General features: G+C 33.9%; 2 protein-coding genes across 5 annotated transcripts in view; both read left to right on the top strand.

The window, feature by feature from the left end:
• The window catches only part of LOC145306753 (glutamine synthetase-like), a 58495-nt gene that overhangs the window by 13192 nt on the left and 20473 nt on the right, over nucleotides 1–24830 (top strand). For 2 of the 3 annotated variants that reach the window (XM_080149047.1, XM_080149045.1), the window contains exons 10-11: nucleotides 17510–17571; nucleotides 19246–19312. In XM_080149047.1, the coding sequence (XP_080005173.1) occupies nucleotides 17510–17571; nucleotides 19246–19312 (129 nt within the window). Of the gene's footprint in view, nucleotides 1–17509; nucleotides 17572–19245; nucleotides 19313–22839; nucleotides 22873–24830 lie in introns of all 3 variants that reach the window. The other variant, XM_080149046.1, reaches the window with a different exon arrangement.
• On the top strand, nucleotides 1852–3340 carry LOC145307102 (uncharacterized). 2 transcript variants are annotated; one of them, XM_080149438.1, is made up of 3 exons: nucleotides 1852–2057; nucleotides 2350–2511; nucleotides 2776–3340. In XM_080149438.1, the coding sequence occupies exons 2-3, from the start codon at nucleotides 2389–2391 to the stop codon at nucleotides 3070–3072; spliced, it is 420 nt and encodes a 139-aa protein (XP_080005564.1). In that variant the 5' UTR covers nucleotides 1852–2057; nucleotides 2350–2388; the 3' UTR covers nucleotides 3073–3340. The 2 variants fall into 2 exon arrangements, with proteins under 2 accessions (XP_080005564.1, XP_080005563.1); XM_080149437.1 differs by having other exon boundaries at nucleotides 1852–2511.

Genomic DNA, 24830 nt, shown 5'->3' with positions numbered 1-24830 from the left:
AACAAAACTTATAATGACACAGATATATTCCATCATTCTACTCGTTTTAACTTTTGATTATAGGGTTCCCTTTGTATAATCAAAACTTATTTGAGTCCTGATTCAAATCTTCTAAAACAATTTTACTATAGGTTTAAAAATAAGATTTTCTTTTTACGTAATTCAATTATAATGACGTTAATTGATAGATTATTTACGTTACGAATAACTCAACCATATTATATAAAAAAATGGTCGCTTACAAAAATTATATTTAGCTAGCTTTATCTAAAGTGTTTTAAAACATCATTGAAGATATTCAGATTTAGCTAGTACATAAGTTTTAACTGCTTGATACATCATAATGAATATGTTTTTTGATAGCTCAGCGATAGCTATTTTTAAGCGTTGAATCATGTAAAACTAATTACATATTCTTTAACTTAATTGAGTCTAATAAAACAAAGTTTTAATGTTTAAATAGCTTAACGATAGCTATTTTTAAGCGTTGAATCATGTAAGATTAATTACATATTCTTTAACTTAATTGAATCTAATAAAATAAAGTTTTTAATGTTTGAATAGCTTAACGATAGCTATTTTCAAGCATTGAATCATGTAAAATTAATTACATATTCTTTAATTTAAAGAATTTTACTTTTAGATGATAAATCAAAGTTTTAATGGTTAGGAGGTTCAACCATAGTTGCTTAAAATACAAAAGAATTATTCGTGTGTACAGTCTTTTTCATAAAATTAACTTTACTATATTGCCTTTCAGAATCACTAGTCCTCTTATTTTAAATTTACATTCGCTCATAATGTATGTGCCTGACAGCCTGGACGCGCATCAGAATATTAAGGAAAGATTCGAGGAATCAATGAGGGCGGCTGCGGCCACTCTCGCCAATTCCTCGTTTCTTGAAAATTCCTTAGACGACTCGAGTTCAGTGTACAGCGACCAGTCTGGGATGCCAAGCCTTGCTGATGTCGATGACTATGGGGGCACAAGTACTGTAGAGTCCGAAAGGGATCAAGGGGAGATGTTCGGCAACGAGCATCTCTCACTGATGCTTAGTAGAACGATACAAATCATCTGGTCTCTCCTCAATTCGGTGATGCAGAACTCCTGCGGTGACATTGGTGACGATGTTGCCGGAGGTGATTCTGGGTCTGCCGAGTTGGGGAGAGACCAGAAGACGAGTCTGGACACCTTCAACATGGATGGCTTAATTAACATGTTGTTGGGTTTAGCCTTGTTTTCATGTGCTCTTATAGTGGTCTTCTTCGGCGCTGTAGGGCTTGAGACTCTCACACGTGTTAACAACACCTCAGACAGGTCGCTGGCTCGCTGGATAAGAGATGTATGTACGCGCCTCCGAAACATAGGCGTCAGGACCATTGAGCTTCTCCACTGCAGTAACAGGACTAACAGGACTAGAGCTGGGGCTATGTCGCCAACTGCGGAGCCGTCGGATACCATGTATGAAGCCGCATCCTCTGAGATTGATGATATTCTGTCGGATACACAGGTGAGTTTTCTTCTGTTGTATATTTCTTTTTTTTGTGTTTTGTATAATTTTTTTCTAGCCACCCGGTTTGTATAATAAAGCATCATGTTGGTGTATGGTTGTTCTGTCCTATTCTCACTTCCTCAACGTTGACTTTCGGCTCTTCCATATATATCGCTCACCGTTTGTCATCGTTTTATGTCGCCAGAGAAATCTGCTCGATTACCGCAATTAAGTTGAGATACCAGTTAACATTTACTAAAATCTTAAGTAGCAACCTAATATTATTTCCCTCTGGGAAAGTTAAGAGTTTGCTCGTGCCGTACGTTTCTCATTGGGGTTTAAATGTTAGATCAAGACTTTAATGTTTTCATTTTGTTTTAGGCTCCCTCTGCTAGTCCATCGACTCCAGCAGAAGTGAGGTCCAGAATTGGCCTGTTTGCCGTACACTGTTTGTCTGCTACTGAGGATCGGATTACTGGAAGAAGTGTGCCTGTGGGCTTGGAAACCTCGACGGGAAGTCCTGGCTTCCGTCCGTTGATTGTGGATCAAACAGAGCGTTTACATGTAAGTATCTATGCTTTAGTTTTCTATTAATTTTCAGAAAAAGGCTGTATATTTGTACACGTATCTAGAGGTATTTGCAACTAAAATTCTTTTATTGGTAGAATATTAATCTTAAAATGTATGGTTGCATAAGCATTTTTGAACCGATCTAAGATTTTAATTCTAGTATAAAGTGGGTTGACTTGCTACCTAATCATATAGCTTTACAGGATTTTAGGCATTCTCATTTCCTGATTTTCCTAGACTCATTGTTAATATTGCGATTAAACTAATAAGATTTATTATATTTTAGGCGACCAACTCCATCCCCCTGGCACAATTTTACACCAATATGGGGAGGTGTAATCGAGTCAGCTCTGAGAGGACAGCTGAGGTATCCAGCGACAGCTCTTCCTTGAGCTCTATTATGTGCTTAAGTCGCATTGAATCTCCTTCTGCAGCTGATTTGTCTGTGGTAAGTTTGATAAGCTCTTATAATATTTCTTCGCTGCAAAAATTACGTAACTTAGACTAGGCTATTTAGCTCAGCTAGCTATGCTTTTAGACAATAACTTTACTTTAACTATGGTGTAATTTCTTCCTAATAGTTAATAGCAATATTTTAGATAAAGTATTAGTAAAATTGACTCATAATCATATATGGATTAACGTTGATAAATTTTCTTGTGAACATTTTACTAATATGGTTGTCTAATAACGTCCCTTTTCTTAATTTTAGGATGCGGCCAGTTTAGTTCCACTGGTTGACGATATCGAGGACCCCGATCTTCCGCCGATTCGATTTAATGCGGTGACTGATGAAATCGAGTATCCCACTCCACTGCGGGTCCTCAGTTTAGAACGTTTGCGCCGCTCCATGCGTACTCCAACGCCTGCTATCTTGGAAGAGATAACATCAGCGGAGAGTAGCTTCAACTCAGCTACGCATTCCTCAGATAACAACAGGACAGAGGATTCCGGCGTCGAGGGAGTCCCTCGACGTCGGGGTCCCATGTTCCCTAAACGCACGCCGTGAAGTGGCGCTGTTAGCTTGGTTGAAACTATGACATACAAATTTTAAGACAATGACCAGTTTTAGACAACATGTGACTAAATTTACAGATTTTCTATTCTTATGTAACTAGTCAAAATAGTAATCACTATGAATTAAAGACTTTTGTTATTAGACATTATGACTCTTTATACTGTACAAAACCAAACATTAATTTACACTTCTGCCATTATATTATGTACATATATGTTTAGTCTGTAAGGATATTTAGTATGTAAGGAAATGATTATAAGGTTGTATTTTCTTTATACCCATAATTTTTAAAACTTCATTCAATTCTTAATTACTGTCTTCGTAAATGAACTAATCCTTTTTCTTTTTCAATAGTATATTAATAACTGTAATTGCAGCCTTATATCGCAGTATATTCATTCTTGTTAGCTTGTAAGGGTCATGTATATATAGATATTTAATCGAACTCGCAACTCAGTACCTTTTCTCTAAATTTCATTTATATCCATCCCTGTGCATTAATCGTGAATTTTAATTGTGCTGTGATATAGAGAGGACTTGTAAATAGCATATATATATTTTTTTTTGTAAAACAATATCTAAGTAGACCGAAAGACTGACGTTTAGACAAAATCATTTAAATACGCTTATTCAAGTATTTTTAAGAGAACTCATGTAAAGGCTGTTTGTAACTCAAGTAATTAAAGTAATATCATTGATTGGATGATCTCATTAAGGAAGTTTTATTTAATTAGTAAGGCTTAGAATAAAAGGTTTTCCCCTTTTAAATTTCGATACAATAGTCATAAAGTTTAAAGTCTCAAGGTAAAATGTTCTTATGTCCCTTTGGATTTAAAACTAAGTCTGAATTCCAACAAGTAGAGCTAAAAAAAATTTTTTTTTTTTGTGCTCACATTGGCTTGTTGTTAGGCTATGCGCTTTTTATATGAACAAATTCAACATTTAGCGTTTGATTAATCGTATTAGCAATCTCGAAGTTTTATTATGTGCCAATGTACAGCTTATGTCCAAATTATATTAACTAAGATGTTAAATTGTCAGAAAACTTCTTACTATCGTAATGTTTTCCCAATACTGTAAAAATAAAAATTTATGTTCTGTTTTCAAAATTGATTTAAATTTTAGTTTTCACCAAAGAAAAATATTTGTCAAAATTTTTATACCATTCTAAAGATTATTTACTTTTGTTTTAAATAAATATAGCAATTTTAAGTAGCGTATACACTGTTATTTACTGATTTAGTATTTATTGTGTACAACTCCCGTTTACGTAGCTACTCTATAAGTATTATTGTCTGTTCCTTAATTTAGTTAGATACATAATTTAAAGTTTATTTTTGCAAGGTGCTTAGTTTAGCTTACATTCACTTGGTTTATGATAACTTGTATAAATAACAAACTTTCTTGTTATGTTCTTTTTGATATCTCTACTATGATTTATGCGATTAATTTCCTATCGTTTTCAATAATTACATAGAGATATATGAGAATATAAATATTTTACATCAATACACATATGTACAAGAGGTTTTATCATATGCAAAACTTTTATATCGTTAGGATACGTCCGTACGTCTTTGTTTAGAGCTCAGATTATAAGAATCAGTTGTAATCTAGTTTACTCTTCGTGGATAGTGGGGAGAGTACAATGACCAGAAATAAGAAGGACTGTGTCTCTCAGATTCTCTATTTGGCGTGCTACTGCCCGTAATTCGTCTGTTATAGTCTGTCGGTTTCTATACTCTTGCTGTCTATACCGTATAACCAAACGGTTGTATGCGTCTCTATAAGTGTTTCTAAGTATACGACAGTGCAAGTATCGTACAATACGACTAGGTTGGCTGATTCCACAACTAATTTTAAACGCTAACATTTCTTTAATCATCGTAAGCAAGTTATAACAATATTCTACTAGGTTTGCGAAGGTCTCATGTAGAACCCGTTGTGATCTAGGCATAGGCTTTCGGAATCTAGTTTGCATTTTATAACTTTTGTAAAATATTCTGTTAAGACTTACGTGTTATGTGATAACTGTAGTACTTCACAAGGTTGGTGATTTCCTCACTTGTGGATATGTTATAGTAAACTGACTCAATTTCAGGGTAAAATTTAAGTTATCGTTATTGTTTACTACTACTAAAATTCTGAGTGGGCGTTTCCTGTCCGAAGTTATAATTAAAGTTTTTGACATATTTTTTTTGTATGTAGAGTGGTTATAGTTTCTAATAACTAATCAACTCATCATGATTCAAGGCGAATATATATAGGTTGCCTATTAGTACTGCTATGTTTGTGCACTTTGTACAATTTGTATTAAATGTTTTAAATAGTTTTTGTGTATATTTTAGGGTGCGTATTTAACATTTGTAATATTCGCATTTATGTACAATCTGTATCAATTGTTTGACTCTGTTTGCCTATACAGATTCAAAACTCTCTATATGCAAAAATTTGTTTTATGTAAGTGTTTTTGAAGGGATCGACTCTTTAGTCGACGTATATTGCATATAGTTGGTCTCCCCGTTGAAGAGAAAAGATGTATATTTTACCACTGAATATATAACCTTGAGTGGGAAAATTTACATGAATATGATAACTTAGTTATCAGATTAAAATAACATATTATCATATTGTTCACAAGTTTACAGGGTAAATGGAAATGTAAATTATGGTTGTGAACTTGTGCCATTCCGAAATCTGACATGTCTATCATTTATTTTCCTAAGTCGTCGACCTCCGGTAATAAATACGGAATCGAGTGTCATGTCCTCGTCGTCACTTGAGTCCTCTATGTCCGAATCAGAATCTAATGGTTTCTTATTTTGTGACGCTTCTTTTCGTGTTTCTAAGGGTGAGTGTGCGCGTATTCCTGGTTGTGGATCTTTTGAATTAACCGGAAATATAAGCGGAAGTGTGTCATTTTTAACTAATGTGGCTATCTCTTGATTTGTGAGTTTATTATAAGGCTTTGTGATAATATCCCTTATTTCCTCTGGGAGGGTGTCAAAATGTTCGTCAATTGGCTTGAACTTTTTGATTTCGTTGAAAGAGTATTTAAATATTTCAGTCTTTTTGTCAGAAATTCTTTCAAGCGTGCAACTGTTAGGGCTTACATCTAGAACTCTATAGGGTGAAATATGATAGATAGGTCTAAGATTGGGGTTAACACCAGGTGTAATAGTGTTATTTCTAACCAAGACAAGATCTCCTATATCAAATTGTTTGTGTATGCGGGTTTTGTTAATATACTTTAGTCTTGCCTCCCTTCCCTTTTCAATAGCTTTTGCTGAAATGTCCAAGTTTTCTTGTATACCGTCTGAGAGGTCTTGCACATAAGCTTCTGTGCGTGCTATTTCAGGGTGATATTCATCCGGTTTTATTGCTCCAAAGAATAATTTAGACAGGGAGCTACGTGTCCCGAATAATAATTCCATGGGTGAGAATCCAGTTTTTGGTATTTTAGTGCAATTATATTGTCGGACTATTAACGGTAGTAGATATACCCATGAGGTTTTTGAGTCTTGCGCCAAAATTTTAATGATTGGCCATTTTATTACTTTGTTGCTAGCTTCCACCAATCCTTTAGAGGGTGAAAAGTACGCAGTAGAATACAAAACTCGGATGCCAATAGAAGCAAAGAATATTAAATTTTGCTTATCTAAGAATGATTTTGCATTGTCGCACAATATTTGTCTGGGGGAGAAATTAGGATAGAAATAAAACATGAATTTGTTTATAAATTCACGGGATGTGAGTGATTTCATGGGATATGCAAGAATCATTCCTGTTAGTTGGCAGACTATAGTGAGGATATGGTTATAACTACGATATGGTGGCAAGGATTGTATATAGTCAATACTTACACATTCAAAAGGTCTTGAAATTGTACTATAAGTTCCTACTTGTTCTAGTTTTGTAGATGAATTTTGAAGTTGACAATTTAAACAAGATCTAGTGTAATTTCTAACATATTTCTTAAGGTTAGGGTGGAAGAAATTTTGCATATTCAAAAGCATTTTAATTTCTCCACTATGTACTAACAAAAGATGAGTATAGCATACTAATACTGGTAATAGTTTGGTTGGGAGATAAACCTTTAAATCTCCTTTTACTTTTGTGAACAAAATCGTGTCCTTAAGTTCGTAGTTCTGTCTTTTATAAGTGTAGGTATTTGATTTAGAGGTTAGACAACGTGTGTAAATATCAGAGTATTCCTCTTTTTGGTTTGCAATTATATTTTCTATACTAATCTTTTCTTTTAGGATTTCCAAAGGTCTTAGTACTTTGCCTATAACTCTATGTTCTGCGGCAAGTGAATTTATGGTGATTTTGGGTTTTTGTTGCTTTGGCTGTGGGGGTTGTTCATCATAACCCAAATAGTCGGGGTTATCCATAATGAACTGTGTCCATTCCTCAATAGTCCAAACTTTATATTGGGGTAAGTTATCTTCAAACCCAGATTTAACAAACTTAGGTAGGGCTACCTTTTTAATGCTTGGTAAAGTAGCCTTATATGCCCTTGTTAAGAAATCTGCCAAATTGTCTTCTCCTCTTAAGAAAGACATTGTTAGCTTCGGTATTAGAGTCAACAGAGTGGTATTCCATCTCTTCAATTTATTAACGGCTGTTAATGCTTTAGGATTAAAGAGATAATAAGCACACTTTGCGTCTGTTAACAAAGTACATTCACAGCTTGGACCTATTAGAGTTCTAAACGAGTTTGCTGCATAAATAATTCCTAGGATTTCAATGTCTATGATATGTAATCTTGACTCAGCAACGGTAATTTTCTTTGAGGTGTATGCGATAATTTCAAACATAGACGCTAAAGATTTTAAATTAAAGCTATTGGTTGATGAAACCATTGCGGGTCTTACTATGTGTTGCTCTTTGTGTCCATATAGTAAAAATACAAAAGGGGGTTTTGTTTTGTCTGAACAGTGTTGAGTGACAGGTTTGACACCCTCTATATTTGTGATAACTATCACAGGACGGTACATAGCTACACTAAGAGCTTCAAATATGAGTTGTTGCGGATCTAGATATACATATCCATGCTCTAGTTTGCGAATAAATTCTAAGAATTTATCCCTATCATTATTAAATACAAATTGAATATACTTTTGTCTCAACATCGTAGAACGTATAATTTTTGATGCTCTTTGCAGGATAGTGGTCAAAGGTGTTTGAACTTTATTTAGTTCTAGAAGCGATTGTAAAGATATCCCGAGACTATTGTGTACAGTGTCTTCAGGATAGCCCAAAGTTTTACTAGCCAAATATTCAAACTCAGGTGGTCCATCTTCAGACATACGCTTCGCATAATCCTTAATGTTTTCACCTTCATTCTGCAAAGGTAGGGGTAAAATTGGTAACCTATTATCATAAATAACATGGTGTACAGGGTCATCGAAATTTAGCCCAGGGGGTAGGGTTTTAGCCTGTAATTCTGGTGTCACTATTTGCGCTAAGACTGCCGAATATGAGCCAGTTGAGGTGCCGGCTGCGTCTGATAAGATAATCTTAGGTGCAGATAAGTTAACTAATTTGCTAAAAATTGGTCCTGAAGCTAAAGCTTTCTTAATGTCTTCGAATGCTTGTCTTTGTTCTGGAGTTGGGACAAAAGTTTTACCTATTCTAGTAGAAGTAAGTGAAGTTAGAATATGTGTAGGAGCCATAATATCAAATCTTAAATGTTTATGCATACTTTGTAGTACTCCCATAAAAGATCTCATTATAGTAATATCAGTAGGCATGGGAATATTTAGGAGTTTTTGTACTCGCCTTTGATCTACACAGCAATAATTATGTGAAATGAAGAACCCAAAGAAATTTACCCTACTTTTAAAAAGTTGTGATTTCTTTAAACTAATCTTTCCTTTATGCGTGTGTATTCTCCCCATAACTTTCTTCAAAATCTTAAAATGTATATTCAATGATTCTGATCTAGTTTTAGCTAGTTCAGTTGAGACAATGAAATCATCGTAAATGTGTTGGACTTCTGGGATAGGTGAGTATACCATCTTGGCTAAATCACCTTCCATTACAACATTACCACTATCATCATAAACCAATTCCCAGTGTAATATCTTTTCCATAAAGCGTGATAGACTTTCAGGTGAAGTCTTAATGCCGGTTGGTAAGGATGCATGTCTAAAAGCTCCTAAGGGGGTTGCAAACAATGTTAGGTCTCTGCAAGAAGGTTCTAGCGTTATACTATGAAAGGCGTTAGCCATGTCACTACTACTGTGCACAAATTTGTCCCTTAGAGACTGAATCAAATTTTCTGCTGTGGGTAGCAGTGCAGGTTCAGATTGCAGACATGGATTCAATTGTTGAAAATTTACAATTAAACGAGGACAGCTCCCCTGATCCGACTTTGGAATCAGATATGCTGGGCTTGCATAGTTGTTATAGGAATCCCCATCCAAATTAGCTCTTTCAATGGTGCCGTTCTTTAACAAAAACTCTAAGATAGATTGCATTTGCATTTTTTCTACGGGTGATAAATAATATAATTTCTTATGCTGGGGTAAAGTTTGACCAGGTTTTAGTCTAATTGTATAATTGCCTAGATATTTACTCATGTTACCTCTGTCAGTAGAATGTGTAGATATGATATCAGGGTAAGATTTTAGGAATATGTCCTCTATATAATGTCTTACCTCTGGTGGATAGTCTGACAGCACCACAAGATCCTCTGGTTTAACAAACTGATCCTTAGGCACACTGTAGCCAGTAGGTTCTGTTACATAGTCCATGAGGTTATCAGATTCAGCTATATGTTTTAAGCCAAGTTCAATAACGTCATCACTATTCTCAAAGAGTTTATTCTTTTCAGGATCTGGTGTAGTTAGAATTTCATCAATATTAGAACGGTAGTCAGATAAGGCTACTCCTGGTACTGGAGTGTCATTGTTTATAGCTGTAGGATTCGGTACATATCCATCAGCTAAAGGAAAAGATCGTTCTACCAGATTGATGGCGCTGTATTTTGGTAGCTATAAGAGTTGAACTGAATGGTTTCTGGTGTCTAGTGAGATCTGATTGATGGCTGGAGCCGTATCTTTTTCTGCGTGTCGCTCCAGGGCTTGTACAATCTCATCTAGCTCAGTTGTCACAGATACATTGTGTAGGAATGATTGCGTAAAGTCAAAGTCTGTGGTGATCTCCTTGACTACAAATTGGTTGCTTGGTTCCAAGTATCCGGTGATAACAGTGTTAGTGATTGCATGTTCAGTGACATTTGTTATCATTGCTCTTCCACTAAGTTGTCCTCGGTTGTTGACAGTCAGTTGCGTTTGTCCAGGTTGAATTTTAATTCCTCCATTTCTATCATTTGCAATGTGGTCATCGCTGAGAATGACTTTTGTTCCGGGAGCTAAGTTGAAGAAATGGTTGATGTTCATTTCTATAGTCTGAGTTTCATTAGGGTCAATTTTGTCTATTGTCCCTGTGCAGAGTTGTAACTCATAATCAGAACAGAACAGGCTATCTAGTACTCTCCCAGGATGGAACATAGAGTATAGATATGGTGCCGGCGGGTGGTTATCCGCAACGAAAGTCAACCCTAATTGGAGATCCCTAATGCCGTTCATTCCAATGATCATAGGTGTGACATTCTTGTGTTCCTCAGGTACAATCATAAATGGTACTGGTCTATAGATGCCTGAGAATTGTGTGAGACGAATCATGAGAGTTATCTCTCCAGCTACTGGGATTTTGTGTCCAGAATAGCTGACAAGAACCATGTCACTCTTTTCCAGATGGTTCTTAACCTCATTTTGTTGTACTCCAAATAACATACCAAAATAGCTGGTTGACATGATATTTCTATCTGCTGCTGAGTCAAACAAAGCTGTCATGTTTACATCGTAGTTTCCATTTGACATACAGCCAGAGCAGTTCAAGTACATTTTCCTATTTTCATCCATGATAGCTGCAGAACTATCGACCGCTAAAATCTTGGGGTCGTTTGGATCCATTCGAACGGTGATAGCATTAACTCTACCTGTTCTGCCACGCTCCTTGGATTGTCCATTGGCTTTGGCCTCAACCCATTCTTCATATGCCTGTCTAAACACACCACCAGGTCTTACTTTGCCACTATGGTACAGTTCCATCATTGCTGGTCGTCCAGGGCATAGGTGTTGCGCGTGGTATAGGTCTTTGCCATACTTCTTGTGACAGCTTGGGCAGTATCCGGATGTTAGTGCTGTTTGATATTGTCGTCCTTGGTCATCACACAGTAGTCTGCATCCATCGGATATTTTGTGGGAGTTTTGACCACATGCACCGCAGTAGCGCTTATTGGATGTACCATAGGAGATATGATAATCTTGTTTAGTGTTCTTTTGTGGTTGCCTATCTCTATTATCCCTGTTTTCTCTGTTGTAGGTTTTAGGATAAGCTGGTTTAGCAGTAACTTCTCTAACTGTTGGCCTTTTATAATAGCTTGACGTAGCGGCAACTTTAGCAGGTTGTTTGTCTCTGTTCATTCTTGTATCCCTGTCATGTGAGTAGTTGGTGTTGTTCGTCTTTTTATGAAGCGATAAATCTCCATTGTAACTGGCTGATACACCATTCTGCTGTAGGTCCAGATCTAGGTCTTCAGTTCTAGGATACATGGAAGCGGTCAACTCATGATATGTAGGGGATCTTCCAAGATCATGTGTGAGATTGTGATGGTTTTCAGATGCTATATTGCGGCTATTTGTTGGTAAGCTACGTTTAAGTGCCTCCACTGCAGTTATGTTGAATACATTCTGTCTTTCCTTCTTGTCTGTATAATGAACAGCGGCTCTGCTGGCAAGATTCTGAATTGTACTGACAAGCTTAGGGAATGACATGGCTTTTGTTCCCTTAAAGGCTATCAGCTTAGCTTGAGCTTCCTGTGGGCTGATGAGTATATCATACTGTAGCAGTAAGCTATTGTAGACACTTTCAATGGATAGTCCAAGATTGAAACTCTGCTGGATAGTAGTATATGCTTCGCCAGTTGTGGTTCTAAGCATAAAGGTTTCAAATTCTGATCTTGAGAGGTTACATAACTCCTGAGCAGTGTTCATCTCTGATAGGTAATCAGTAATGTAGGGTGGTTTACCATCTCCTTTGAAGCAATGCTTGAGAGGGAAGGTTCCATTGGCTAACTTAAGCTTTTGATCGTTGCTTAGGGTGCTCTTACTTGCATAGCTGCTTGGTGGTTTAATTCCAGTTTGGTTGGTGAAGTTACTGAAGTGTCGTTGAGTGCGTTTGTCATTCTCCACTTGTACAATACGCTGGGCTTCTAACTCAACTTCACGTCTTTGTTCCTCTTTGTATTCCCTCATACTCTGTGTGTAGTTGGTACAGAAGTTCCTCATCATTTCTGAGTCCACACGTAGGTTGGGGTTACAAAGTCTTATTGTATCCAGGAATTGTGGGAACAGGAAATTTCCCAGAGGATCTGCTAGTGTTGCTCTAACATATCGGTCTCTGATCAGTGCGTCTGGTGAGTCCTCTCGCATGGGTATGGATCTTACAGATTCCCTGTCTGGTTCTGGCGTCTGGGTTCTCTCACCATTCTGTTCTGGTTCCTCCTGGTTGGGCATTGGTTCCTCCCTTCGTGTATCATCTCCTGCAGAAGCTGCATCAGCTGACGGAGTTCTTCTTCCAGGCGTCGTCGAGCGTCCTCGACGTGGAGTGTTCGCCTTTTCAGCGTTGTCATCTTTCTTACTTTTATTAAATAATGGCATTACAGCTAGCTTAAAGCTTTTAAACTTTCTATGAGTTCTTTAAAGAAGCTTATGAGATGTTGTACTATTTTAGGATTTAAATAGCAGAGGTACAAGAAGAAACCGACTAATGCGCTTAACGTTAAAACAATCAGGAATTGTTTACAATAACAAATTTTTCTTTTAAAATTGTTAAATATAGATGAGTATGTATTGTCTACTTCACCTACAGTTGTTTCTACGTCGTGAATGCTTGCGTGTGAGCTTGGAATCTTATTCTGGAGTGTGCGCTAATGCACTCTTATCCTTAATTAAGCTCAACTGTAGAAACACTTTTACTCAGATTTATTCTATATTTGCTTACAAAGCTAATGTGGGTTAGTTGGCTATACAAATTAGCTATAAGGTTAGATAGAATGTTAAAGTTTGCAGCGAAGTTAATTTGGGTATGCTAATATACTATCACAAATTAACTGTTATTTGCTTAGGCGTCGACTTTTCCTAGCAAATGTTATTGTTGAGAAAAACAGCAATTTATAATCCTTGTTGAATTCTTACTTCACTCTAAGGATATGTAGCTTACAATCTGCTTATTCCTGTAAGGCTTTATGAATATAACTTACTAAGGTTCACTCCCAAAGGATCGTCTATATTCTAATAGTATTGCAACTGTTTTGCCTGAATATCAAAGATCTCGCACCCAATACTTATAGTTGTATTAGGGTATGCCTACCAATCCTACTAAGTATTATTCGCGAATTATTACGGGGCTTCACTTGTGATTTCAATCCTTATAACTATATTATTGAGACTCAATTTAGATTATCCTATATATATGAATATAATCAGTCTGTTTTCAAGGTTATTATAGACCGGATGTGCTCTACTTAATTAGTGAGAACACAATATTCTATGTGTCTTACTGAAGTGTGATATCCTACGCAAGGTGATCAATCTATACGCTGGAAGTTGTCAATCAAACTCTTTAAAGTAGACTACAAGGTTGGTGTTATTGCTTGGTCAAATATTATTGAAAATCAAATTAGCTGAATTAGTGCACTTTTTTTTTCTAAAAAGGTAACAATTTTAGATTATAAAGACTATGAACTATATGTACACACTTTATTTTACTTGGTTATAGATTTTATACTAATAATCCTAAGTAAAATTAAATTTTCTCAATGGTATAAAAGAAAATATTCTTTCTTTGTTTTAATCCGGATGTTTTATAAAGACAGTAGAGTACTTCCAATATTACTTGCTACTTCTTTTAGAGACGTCCCAAGACTCCCAAGATAGGCTGCTGCAACCTTTTGCTGCGTTTGGTTACTAGAACTTTGTCTCTTATAAGTGTGCTTTTAATTACATATAGGGCTTAGGTTGTTGACTATACTTTTAAATCACTAATATTCACTATCACTAATGATTGATGGTTTATAACTCTTCTCAAGTTGTCTGTTGAATTCTGGCGGCACATGAAATAGAAATTTTAGCATTAGCAAAGCAAGTAAAAATTTAGTTTTCATGTCCTACTTATTGTTGAGTGAACTGTTTATTGTATCTATGTATGTGTTTGTAAGGAACATACAAACAAAAGATTTTTCTAAGTTAAGATTGAATTAAAAACTTTCTAAGTCAAAATAAAATAGAATCACTCTAAGTCCAAAGTTGGAAAATTTTGACTAAGTCCAAAAAGTTTCTAATGAAAATATTCTAAGTACAAAATCAATAAATTTTGGCCCAGGAAAAAAATCAAAAATTATCTTAAGTACAAAAAGTTAGCAAATTTTGACTAAGTCAAAAGATTTTTTTTTTTTGAAATTATACCAAGTACAAAATTAGTGAATTTTGACTAAGTCCAAAAATCTTTCAATGAAATTATGCTAAGTACAGAAATAGTGAAATTTTCTTGAGACAAAAGAAATAGAATTACTCTAAGTCCAGACGTGGAATATTTTGTCCGAGATGAAATTTCCTAACAGTTCATTCACAAATCTACTTTAGAGATTGCCTATAAGTCAAAAGAAATAGAATCACTCTAAGTCCACTATTGGAATATTTTGACTAAATGCAAATCTCGCTAAGTTAAGGATTTTAAAATTATAAAGTATTAGAGTGTTAGAATTATCCTTCACCAAAAGAAGTAGAATCTCTCTAAGTCCATAATCGGAATATTTTGGCTAAGACAAAAATACTCTAAGACAAAATTTTCTTTTAAGTGTGGAAAATGAAATTTGTTAATCTAGTTGGAAAAAATCGTAATTATTACAAGTCCGAATTTTGGTAAATTTCCAACCAAGTTCCCAATTTCATAAAAATTACTATAAGTCCAGAAATTCGAGATTCTCTCTGTAACAAAAGAAATAGAAACGGTGCTAAGTCCAAAAGTGGAATATTTTGCTCAGAGTCTCAGGAGGTCTCTGATTGCATACAGCAATTTGTCTACACTTATATCATTCCAACCGATCGATGTTGAGAATATCTTTGAGACTTTGAAATATTTTGTTTAACTCAAAATTTTAGAGGCAATAGTTTTATTTTGATACATCCGCGTATAAATCAGAATTGCATTAAGAATATAAGTCCTAGGCATGTATAAGTAAGTGCAAATCTCAGAAAATCGGTTCTAACGGCACCAAAGTATTAGTACAGTTTAACTTGTGTATAAATGCTACAAGTTTGTAATAATCTTTTGGCCCTTTACTACGACTCAAGAGTACTAACTGCTTTCGGCATATTGTTTCAGAAACATGGCTCCAAAGACAATATGTATCCCAACTAACAGCGTTTCCCGTGTTCTATAGGATTTGCTCCTAAGTTTTCATTTAATAAGGCAGTTCAAAATGGTCCTTTACAAATAGTATTTTGATAGCTTATAAATGAAAAGTTACTCCATGCTTGATTCTTAATAAGTTCTGGCTTAAGTATCAAAGATTCAAGTATTTCAACACTTAGAGAATTTTCGAATAAGTAAAAATCATACTAAGTCCGAAGATTTATATATATACTCCGCCACCTAGCACAACTCCTAAATTTCAAAATTCTGACTAAGTCCAGAAATCAAAATTTTGCACATAGCTCAATCATAGATTATTCCAACCCAAGTGTTTTACTAAAGAGAGGCGGACATGGAGGTGCCGGTGTGCTGGTATTCTCTAGGGCCTCTAGAGTGTCAACCAGTGCGAGTGTCCTTATAGGGCGGCGACCAATGGCCACAAATATGCTAGCATTCTCTAGGGCCTCTAGAGTGTCAGCTAGTGCAACTGCTCGTACACGAGGCTCTCAATTGCATTTGTGTCGTGCCTTTCAGTCCCTATCTCTTCAAACGCCTCATAGTCCTAACCTTGCTCTCAAATAGTATCACAGGTTTTGGTAAATCCGATTTTGCCATAGCTACAATTATTCGATTTTGGTAAAAATACCTGCCTTAGGCGGTTCGGGTACGGTAAGGAAAAAAAAAGAAAAATTTATGAAGTAAAATTTTTCCAAGATACAACCGGTAAGTTGCACCATTGTGTGTGCGAATGGGGCGTTTGTCCATATTTAGGTATGGAGACCGCTCTTCTATGAGTACTACTAAAACCTAATTTTAATGCAATACACATAGACATTCTCATCGTCGGTTCGCTTATTTAGAATGCTTAACCCTCTATTCCCACAAGTATAATACGAATTTGGTTGAGCTGGTGGAAGCTCAACAAAAGACCCACGCGAAGTATTATGTTGCTTTAACCTAAGAATAAATGGTTGGTTTTGATATTCGATTAGAATCATATAAGTATATTAAGTATTAAGGAAGGAAAATGTTTTTATAAAGTGTATTTATATCACAAGTGCATAAGTTAAGTATGGAAATATTTACAGGATAAGTGTTAAAATTATAAGTAGAGTAGGACAGAAATGTGCCCTAAGTCCCAAGCAGTGAATTGTGCTAAGTGTTAGAGTTCTAACATAAGGCCTGAGCTCAATTCATGCTAAGTACTAAGGGGCCTAAATTTAAACTACAATGCATGCCAAACAACTAAGTCATTACCTTTTTAAAGCCAGAAAGAGAAGTTGATGGTAGGAGAGTTAGTAAATAACTGAATAAATTCAAGAGGTACATGCTATAACATTAGCTCTGGACCAGGATTTTAGTGTTTGTCTGTGCAATTAAATATCTGTGTGTTAATATGTGACGTAAATCAGGCATAGTTGTAGGCATACATAAATGTACTGGTTGTTTATATGATTACATTAACTATAAACATAATATCTTTAATAAACATATACTATTAGCAAATCACATATAGATTACCATGAATAGGCTTTCGTTACCCATATATGGTGTCATATAGGTAGAAACAGGCCTATGAATGCATAAATTGATACAAATAATGCCTTGGGCCTAGCTAAAGTAATTGTGTCTTGCCCCTGAGTGCTACTAGTTAATTGCAGGGCACGTGTCAATCAAAGGTTCATAATATGATCTATATAGTGTTGATTTTATATCAAGCATAGATAGATAGTTGTGGATGCGAAGCATTTCTGTAAAAGTCTCATATGTACGTTCAAAGAATTTGAAAATTGAGGATCGCATCTCCAGGGACATTGTACAGTAGATTACAATGATAAATTTTGTTTATTATCATTGGGGATGTTTATTAATTTATCTTCCTATTGTCATATCCCTTAAGATTCTTAGTAAAGAAATCATTATCAGAGTTTATTTTCAGTGGGAGTTCCAAGTTGGACCTTGTGAAGGTATAGAAATGGGCGATGACCTCTGGATGGCCAGGTAATAGGTTTTTTCCAGTTTTCTACAAATATAAAAATGCACAATTATAGGATTAAAAACCAGTTTTTTAGCCTTAAGATGCCTAAGGCACAGGCTAAAAAACTGGTTATAATCTTGTGATTGCACATTTTTAGATTTGAAGAAAACTGTATATAATAGGATGATAGACACGATACGTTTTAGGAAATCTCATATGCTTTAGTTAGGTATGATTCAGTTAGGGATATTTTAGTTAGATGGACTAATAAAATACTATTAATAGTTATAATTTAGCAAAGTATGCTTTGATTTGTAAAGAACACAGTAATAGTGTCTGACTGATTATGACGTAACAAAAAAAATTAGCCAATGAGAGGCCACTATAAATTTTACCATTGGTCAATAACGGCCTCTCATTGGCTAATTTTTTTTGTTACATCATAATTAGTCAGACACTATTACTGTGTTCTTTGTAAACTTTATTTATTACCCTTTAGTTAGGTACACTATACCTAAGCATGCTAAACAATTCTCTAGGTAACATTTTATTTCATGTATTTGATAGGTACCCTTTTGATAGGTATTTTATTTGTAAGATGCAGACTAGTTAGTTTATTTTAGCTAGGTAAGCACTATGAAATCTTTAGGTAATCATACAAAAAAACTGACAAGGGTAAAGATCATGGTTTGTTGACTTGTCGTGGGCTCCATTCGGATCTAGTATATGATCAAAGAATTTCTAAACTGGTAGCAATTCTTTTATTATTGAACCTTTGTTTTGAAGTTCCATTTGTAATAACAATTCTGTTGATTTTATTATTTTGAAGGATTGATAAATTTTAAATTAAAGTAGCTGCTTAGTGAACATGATTATTAGTAAACTTCTTTGGTTAGACATTTAATAAACATTTTCTCTAGGTATCTACTTTGATTAGACATTTAATAAACATTTTCTCTAGGTATCTACTTTGGTTAGACATTTAATAAACATTTTCTCTAGGTATCTACTTTGGTGAGACATTTAATAAACATTTTCTCTAGGTATCTACTTTGATTAGACATTTAATAAACATTTTCTCTAGGTATCTACTTTGGTAAGACATTTAATAAACATTTTCTCTTGGTATCTACTTTGGTTAGACATTTAATAAACATTTTCTCTAGTATTTACTTTGGTTAGACATTTAATAAACATTTTCTCTAGGTATTTACTTTGGTGAGACATTTAATAAACATTTTCTCTAGGTATTTACTTTGGTTAGACATTTAATAAACATTTTCTCTAGGTATCTACTTTGGTTAGACATTTAATAAACATTTTCTCTAGGTATCTACTTTGGTTAGACATTTAATAAACATTTTTTCTAGGTATTTACTTTGATTAGACATTTAATAAACATTTTCTCTAGGTATCTACTTTGGTTAGACATTTAATAAACATTTTCTCTAGGTATCTACTTTGGTTAGACATTTAATAAACATTTTCTCTAGATATCTACTTTGGTTAGACATTTAATAAACATTTTCTCTAGTATTTACTTTGGTTAGACATTTAGTAAACATTTTCTCTAGGTATTTACTTTGGTGAGACATTTAATAAACATTTTCTCTAGGTATTTACTTTGGTTAGACATTTAATAAACATTTTCTCTAGGTATCTACTTTGGTTAGACATTTAATAAACATTTTCTCTAGGTATCTACTGCACAGGGTGGCAGAAGATTTCAACTTGTTGGTGACTATGGATCCCAAACCAATGCAGGTAATGACTCTATGATTTTCATGTGATTGACTGTGTTCCTACTTTACAAATGATTGTACATGATAAATATGACCGTTTTACCATTCATTATTTGTGCAAAAAAAGCAGTGAAAACTAATGAAATTTTATTCATACTATAAACTAAAATAAAATCTCTCATTGGTTCCTTTAAAATTTGCCTCCATATTGGGTTGGTGTTCACAAAAATATGCTAAAATTCACATGGCAGAGCACATGGTTTATTTTTATCATCATTTATTGATTTTGATGAAGATGATCAATCTATTTACACAAAATTTGTCTTGAAATAAATTCATAACAGTTTTCTTCATTTAAATCATATGTAATCAGCGTGCCATGCCGCAAATATTTTAACATTTGTTTATAAACATTACAAGGTAGCAGACAAAATTTAACAAAATTTTTTGTAATGTCGTCTTTTTGTGACAATGCGCATAATGCCCCGTACATCTTCTTATTTGATCTATATGCTTTTGGCGGTTCAAATTAAAACGGAGTAAATTTACTTTACTGTTAAAAATTGTTAACGGCATTACTGTGCTCTCTGAACTTGTTCATTTAAGCTGCATGTATTTCATGTTGAATAATATTTAAATATGTAAAAAATTGTATCTGCTTAATAATGCTTATTAAACAAGGATGACAACATCTATAAAAGTGAAGCTCTGAAATGGTAGGACAAAGAAGCATTAACACTTGTACAGTGTTAGAAATGAATAAGTATAATGTAATTTTTAAGTAAATTTGTTGCAAAACTGCTTAAATTCAGGATACTGTTAAAGGACATACTTACATTTTTAGGACATTACTACAAGCTTCACTTATTATATTGTACTGTGTTGTCCTATGAATCAGAATTCCAAAAAAAACAATACTATATCATATGATGATTCCTTTAACAGTTAGGTAAAATTTAGAAATTTAGCAAATGTCCATTTATAACATTTTATTATTCTATTCATCTAAGTTTTGGAATTATGACTCTTAGGACAGCAAGTTGCAATATTAAAAGCGGGCATCTCTGCATTCAAATCCTAAATATGAAAGTATGACATTCTACTGTATCCTTTATTTATGCAATTTTGTTTAGATTAAGAAATTAATGTTCTGCTTATTTAAATCTAACACTCTACAAGAGCAATTTTTCATTTGTCCTATATTCTGATTTTTAAGCTTTGCTTTTGTGGATGTTGTAATCATTATTTTTTTAGTAATTGGCAGTTTTAAAAAAATTTTGATAATCTTAAAAATTTTCAAATCTATGAATTTTGCTTTTTATAGTTCCTTCCTATGCTTCAACGAGAGGGGGAGGGGACACTGGATAATAAATCAATCTCCAACCCTATTTTCCAACCAAACCTTGTAAACTGCGAACCAAAAAAATAGGCAAGTCTGAATTTTCAGAATATCAGCTTTATTATTCATTTAGGATGATTTTACTGAAAATATGAAATGTAGATGCATTTTTTGCTTACAAGTTTCCACTGTTATTTTTTTATTAATCAGCACCAATGAAGCACAAGATCTCAAAAACAGCATTTGGGGGAAATACTGGTGAACCAAAAAGATATGCAAATCTAAAACAAAGCAATGGAAAAACGATTTTTTTGCACTTTTCTCCTCTTTTAAAGATTGATTCTGATAAATTAATAATTTTAAAATAATTTATGCATTAATTATTATGAAATATAGTATCAGGTAGAAATTAATGAATTTCCTAAATAAGAAATATTAGAAAAAAAGAAATTTGACCCCTATCACTTTAGAGGACAGCTGCTGACCTCCAGTCTTATGAATGAAGCTAAATACATGTTAAAGATAAAAGTTACCCTTAAAAGTATACAAAAATGTTTTTTGATGTGATAAAAAATCCATTTTAAAATCTTGATTTGGAGGATGGTGGCCTTTAAGATGCTTCTACTGGGGGTGATGGTGAGCCAAATGTTATCAAAATGCATGCCCATGATGACACCCCATACACTGAACTATGGTTCAATTTTTGTATTCATAGCAGCCTCGAGCCAAGCAGTATTTAAAAAGAAAAAATTTCAATTTTAATTACTCCAATTTATAAAGTAAATTCTGTAGTTTTTAGAAGATGGTTTTATTTCTTGTTGGTGGGCTCCATTGGAGATTGCTATGACTACAAAAAATGGTACATAGGTTAATAGACAAGTTGTTGTAATGGGCAATGGCATGTACTTAGATAACATTTGGCTCAACAAAAAGGTGAAGAAAAGTGCAAAAATAAACAGTTTTCCCATTAATTTTCTTTTATATTTGCATATCTTTTTGGTTCACCCCTAAATGCTGTTTTTGAGATCTTGTGCTTCATTGGTGCTGATTAATAAAAAAATAACAGTGGAAACTTGTAACCAAAAAATGCATCTACATTTCATATTTACAGTAAAATTATCCTAAATGAAAAATAAAGCTGATATTCTGAAAATTCAGACTTGCCTTTTTTTTTGGTTCGCAGTTTAGTTTATTAGTGCTCTCACAGAAAGTGCAAATTGAGCGCAGATAACTCCATTTCTCTTATTTTTTAAAATTGTAAATAAGGGGGTAGTTTTTATCCTTTGTCTAATCACTTTAGGGAGTCTTAACTTTGCATGGAATCTTTATCCTGCGGGGATTCTAAACCCTGCGGGAAGACTTAACCCTGCGGGGTCTATACCCTAAAGCCATAAACCTGTAAGGCTAGCTAACCTAACCTTACTTACATAAATAATAAACAAACATTGCTAAAACTACTCCCCTCCCTATTTTTCCACATGGAAGATGAGGAGGGATAATATTAATCAGTGCTCAACATGGTACTTTGTGTGAAAGCCCCGAATATTAAATTTGAGGAAAGATTAATTTATCCATTGTCCTGCTCCTGTATGCTTCCTAAATTTAAAAAAATGTCCCGTAGCTGTGTTTAGTGCAAAATGGGGAAAGATGTCCCTGCTTTCGGCCTACCTATTCTATCGATGTTAGAAAATACCCTGTACCCCATCTCTTTTCTAGGGGGTTTCTTTCCCCCTTCCCTTTCACTTTCCCTTAATTATGACGTCAATAGAATAGGTAGGCCAAAAACGGTGACATTTATCCACTCAACACAGCTAAGAGTGTCATAACTTAACATTTACACAGAGGATAATTTGAACGCATAATTCTGTAAAATTGGGTGTTGGGTTGTAGTCAAATGCTCTTGTTAGGTCAAACATTTCTTAATTATGGAACATTTCATATATATACATTTGGGCATAATTAAGAACAGTTTGACTTAATAAGAGCACTTGACTAAAACAATGATAATACACAAATTTACCCAACTCAAGATTACAATTAGTGGTTGAAACGTTTGGACACTCATCTTAATAAACCATCCAATCAAAATTCATTAAAAATCCTCGAAGCAAGCAAATAAGAAATTAATAAACTTTGAGAACTAATGATATAACAGCCCAATGTCCCCTCCCTGCCTGTTAAGAAATACTAAAAATATATTTATTTCCAAGAATGATTTCTACATAAAGTTAAATAATTTTCAAGTAAGATTCATAATTATTGGCTTCGAAACCGATTGATATCCGCTGGATTAGAACCGGTTCTCAGTCATACTAAAAAATCATGTATAGCATTGTATTACAATTTTATTTTATAATTCTTATTTAAATATTAAACATTCGTTTAAAATTTTCTGTAATACAAGGCTATTCACTATTAACAGTTTTGCTGAGAACCGGTTCTAATCCAGCGGAATATTAGTCGGTTTCGAAGCAATATTGGAAAAAAATTTACAATGTAAGTGGAATATCCATAACAACCCCCCCCCCCCCCCACAATAATTTGACATAATTCTCCATCAATAAAATCACCATGAGGCCTTAAATTAATATCATAAAAATGTGAATATAATTTTATATGGAGAAATGGAGAGCTATTATATCTTTTTGCTTATGTTATGAGAAAAATAAAATTTAAACTTTTTTGTTTGAACAATAATCTACAAAGAAAAAAATAAGATTATTTTCTCGTATTCATTCGAATCCGGTGGATAGGAACCGGTTCTCATCCATATGAAAAAACTATGTCTAGCATCGTATTATATCCAGCTTTCTATGAATTTAAAAATGTACAATCATAAGATTAATACCAGTTTTTTTAGACAACGACTTCGGCACCTCGGGGCTAAAAAAACTGGTTTAATCTTATAATTGTACGTTCTATATCCTCGGAAAGCCGTTTATGATACGATGAAATAACTATTCTAATGTTTAAATTCTAGCTGTAAGGGAAATTTTTAGCCCAACATTTTTCCCTCCTTAGGAACAATTGTAAATAATTTGAGCAACTTGAGGGGGGGGGGTTTATGGGTGCTCCACTTTCATTACAGGGAATGTGACAGTCAGATAGTTTTTAGGTTTTTCAAATTCTGACAAAACAATTTTCAGATTATTTTTTATCACCAGTTTAAACTATTTACCAGTGACAAAAATAGTTTGTTATAATACACAAGTTACAGAAAGGTTAGATACCATTTTGGAAAGTTCAGGACAAGCATGAATTTGGTTGACCTCAAAAACTAGAAACTGAAATTGGGAAATTTTGATTCTTTTAGCGGATGAACATATTTTTTTCCTTATATTTTCTCTTCTTATAAACTAGAATTAGTTTAAATGAACATATAAATAATATCAATACCTTTACTTTTCAGCTGGTCCTAAAAACCAGTTTCTATTAAGGCATCTAAAATATTTTTATGCATCCAACCAGCTTACAAATGGAATTTAAAGTTTTAACTTTCAAAAATTGTCTATTATCTTGCAAATTAAAGGGTGTTACTATTTCCAATATGAACCCATTAGTTTTGGTCATAAATGAATAAAAAAAATAATCCATCTCATACTCAAGTAATGGCAATAAAAAGATTAAAATTACTAAGATAGTTTAAAAAGTTAAAAAAAAGTTTTCATAAAAAACTGATTAGAAAAGTTATCGGGTAGAGTCCATTTCATGACATTGCCTCATAAGGGACATTTCGTCCTATTTTCACAGTAGCTTTAGATAGGTTATTTTAGTTTAGGTTAAGTTAGGTGATTGCCCTACAGGATAAGGGCTCCCCGCAGGGTCTAGAAATAGGAAAAAAGCTACTGTGAAAATACAATGAAACACCCCTATAGAGGCAATGTCACAAACGGGACTATACCCAAGTTATCAATACAGAAATTAAACTAAATCATAAAACAGAAGTGCATACAAAACATTTGTGTTCTAAATACAACAAAATAAACAGAGAGTTCACCTAAATGATTAAAAGTTTTTATTTTATTTTAACTGTCTTGTTAAAAAATTATTACATAATAGTTGTATATCGAATCGTATTATAAACAGCTTTCCACGGATACAAAAATGTACAACTATAAGATAAATACCAGTTTTGTTTATCCCAAGATGCCAAAGCCACAGGCTAACAAAACTGGTTCCAATATTATGATTAGGTATACAT

Source organism: Acartia tonsa, chromosome 15, assembly GCF_053477335.1.
Source record: "Acartia tonsa isolate MP-2025a chromosome 15, ASM5347733v1, whole genome shotgun sequence".
In the NCBI taxonomy this organism is placed as follows: domain Eukaryota; kingdom Metazoa; phylum Arthropoda; class Copepoda; order Calanoida; family Acartiidae; genus Acartia; species Acartia tonsa.
The sequence above is the reverse complement of the archived record's forward strand: the minus strand, read 5'-3'. Positions and strand labels throughout refer to the sequence as shown.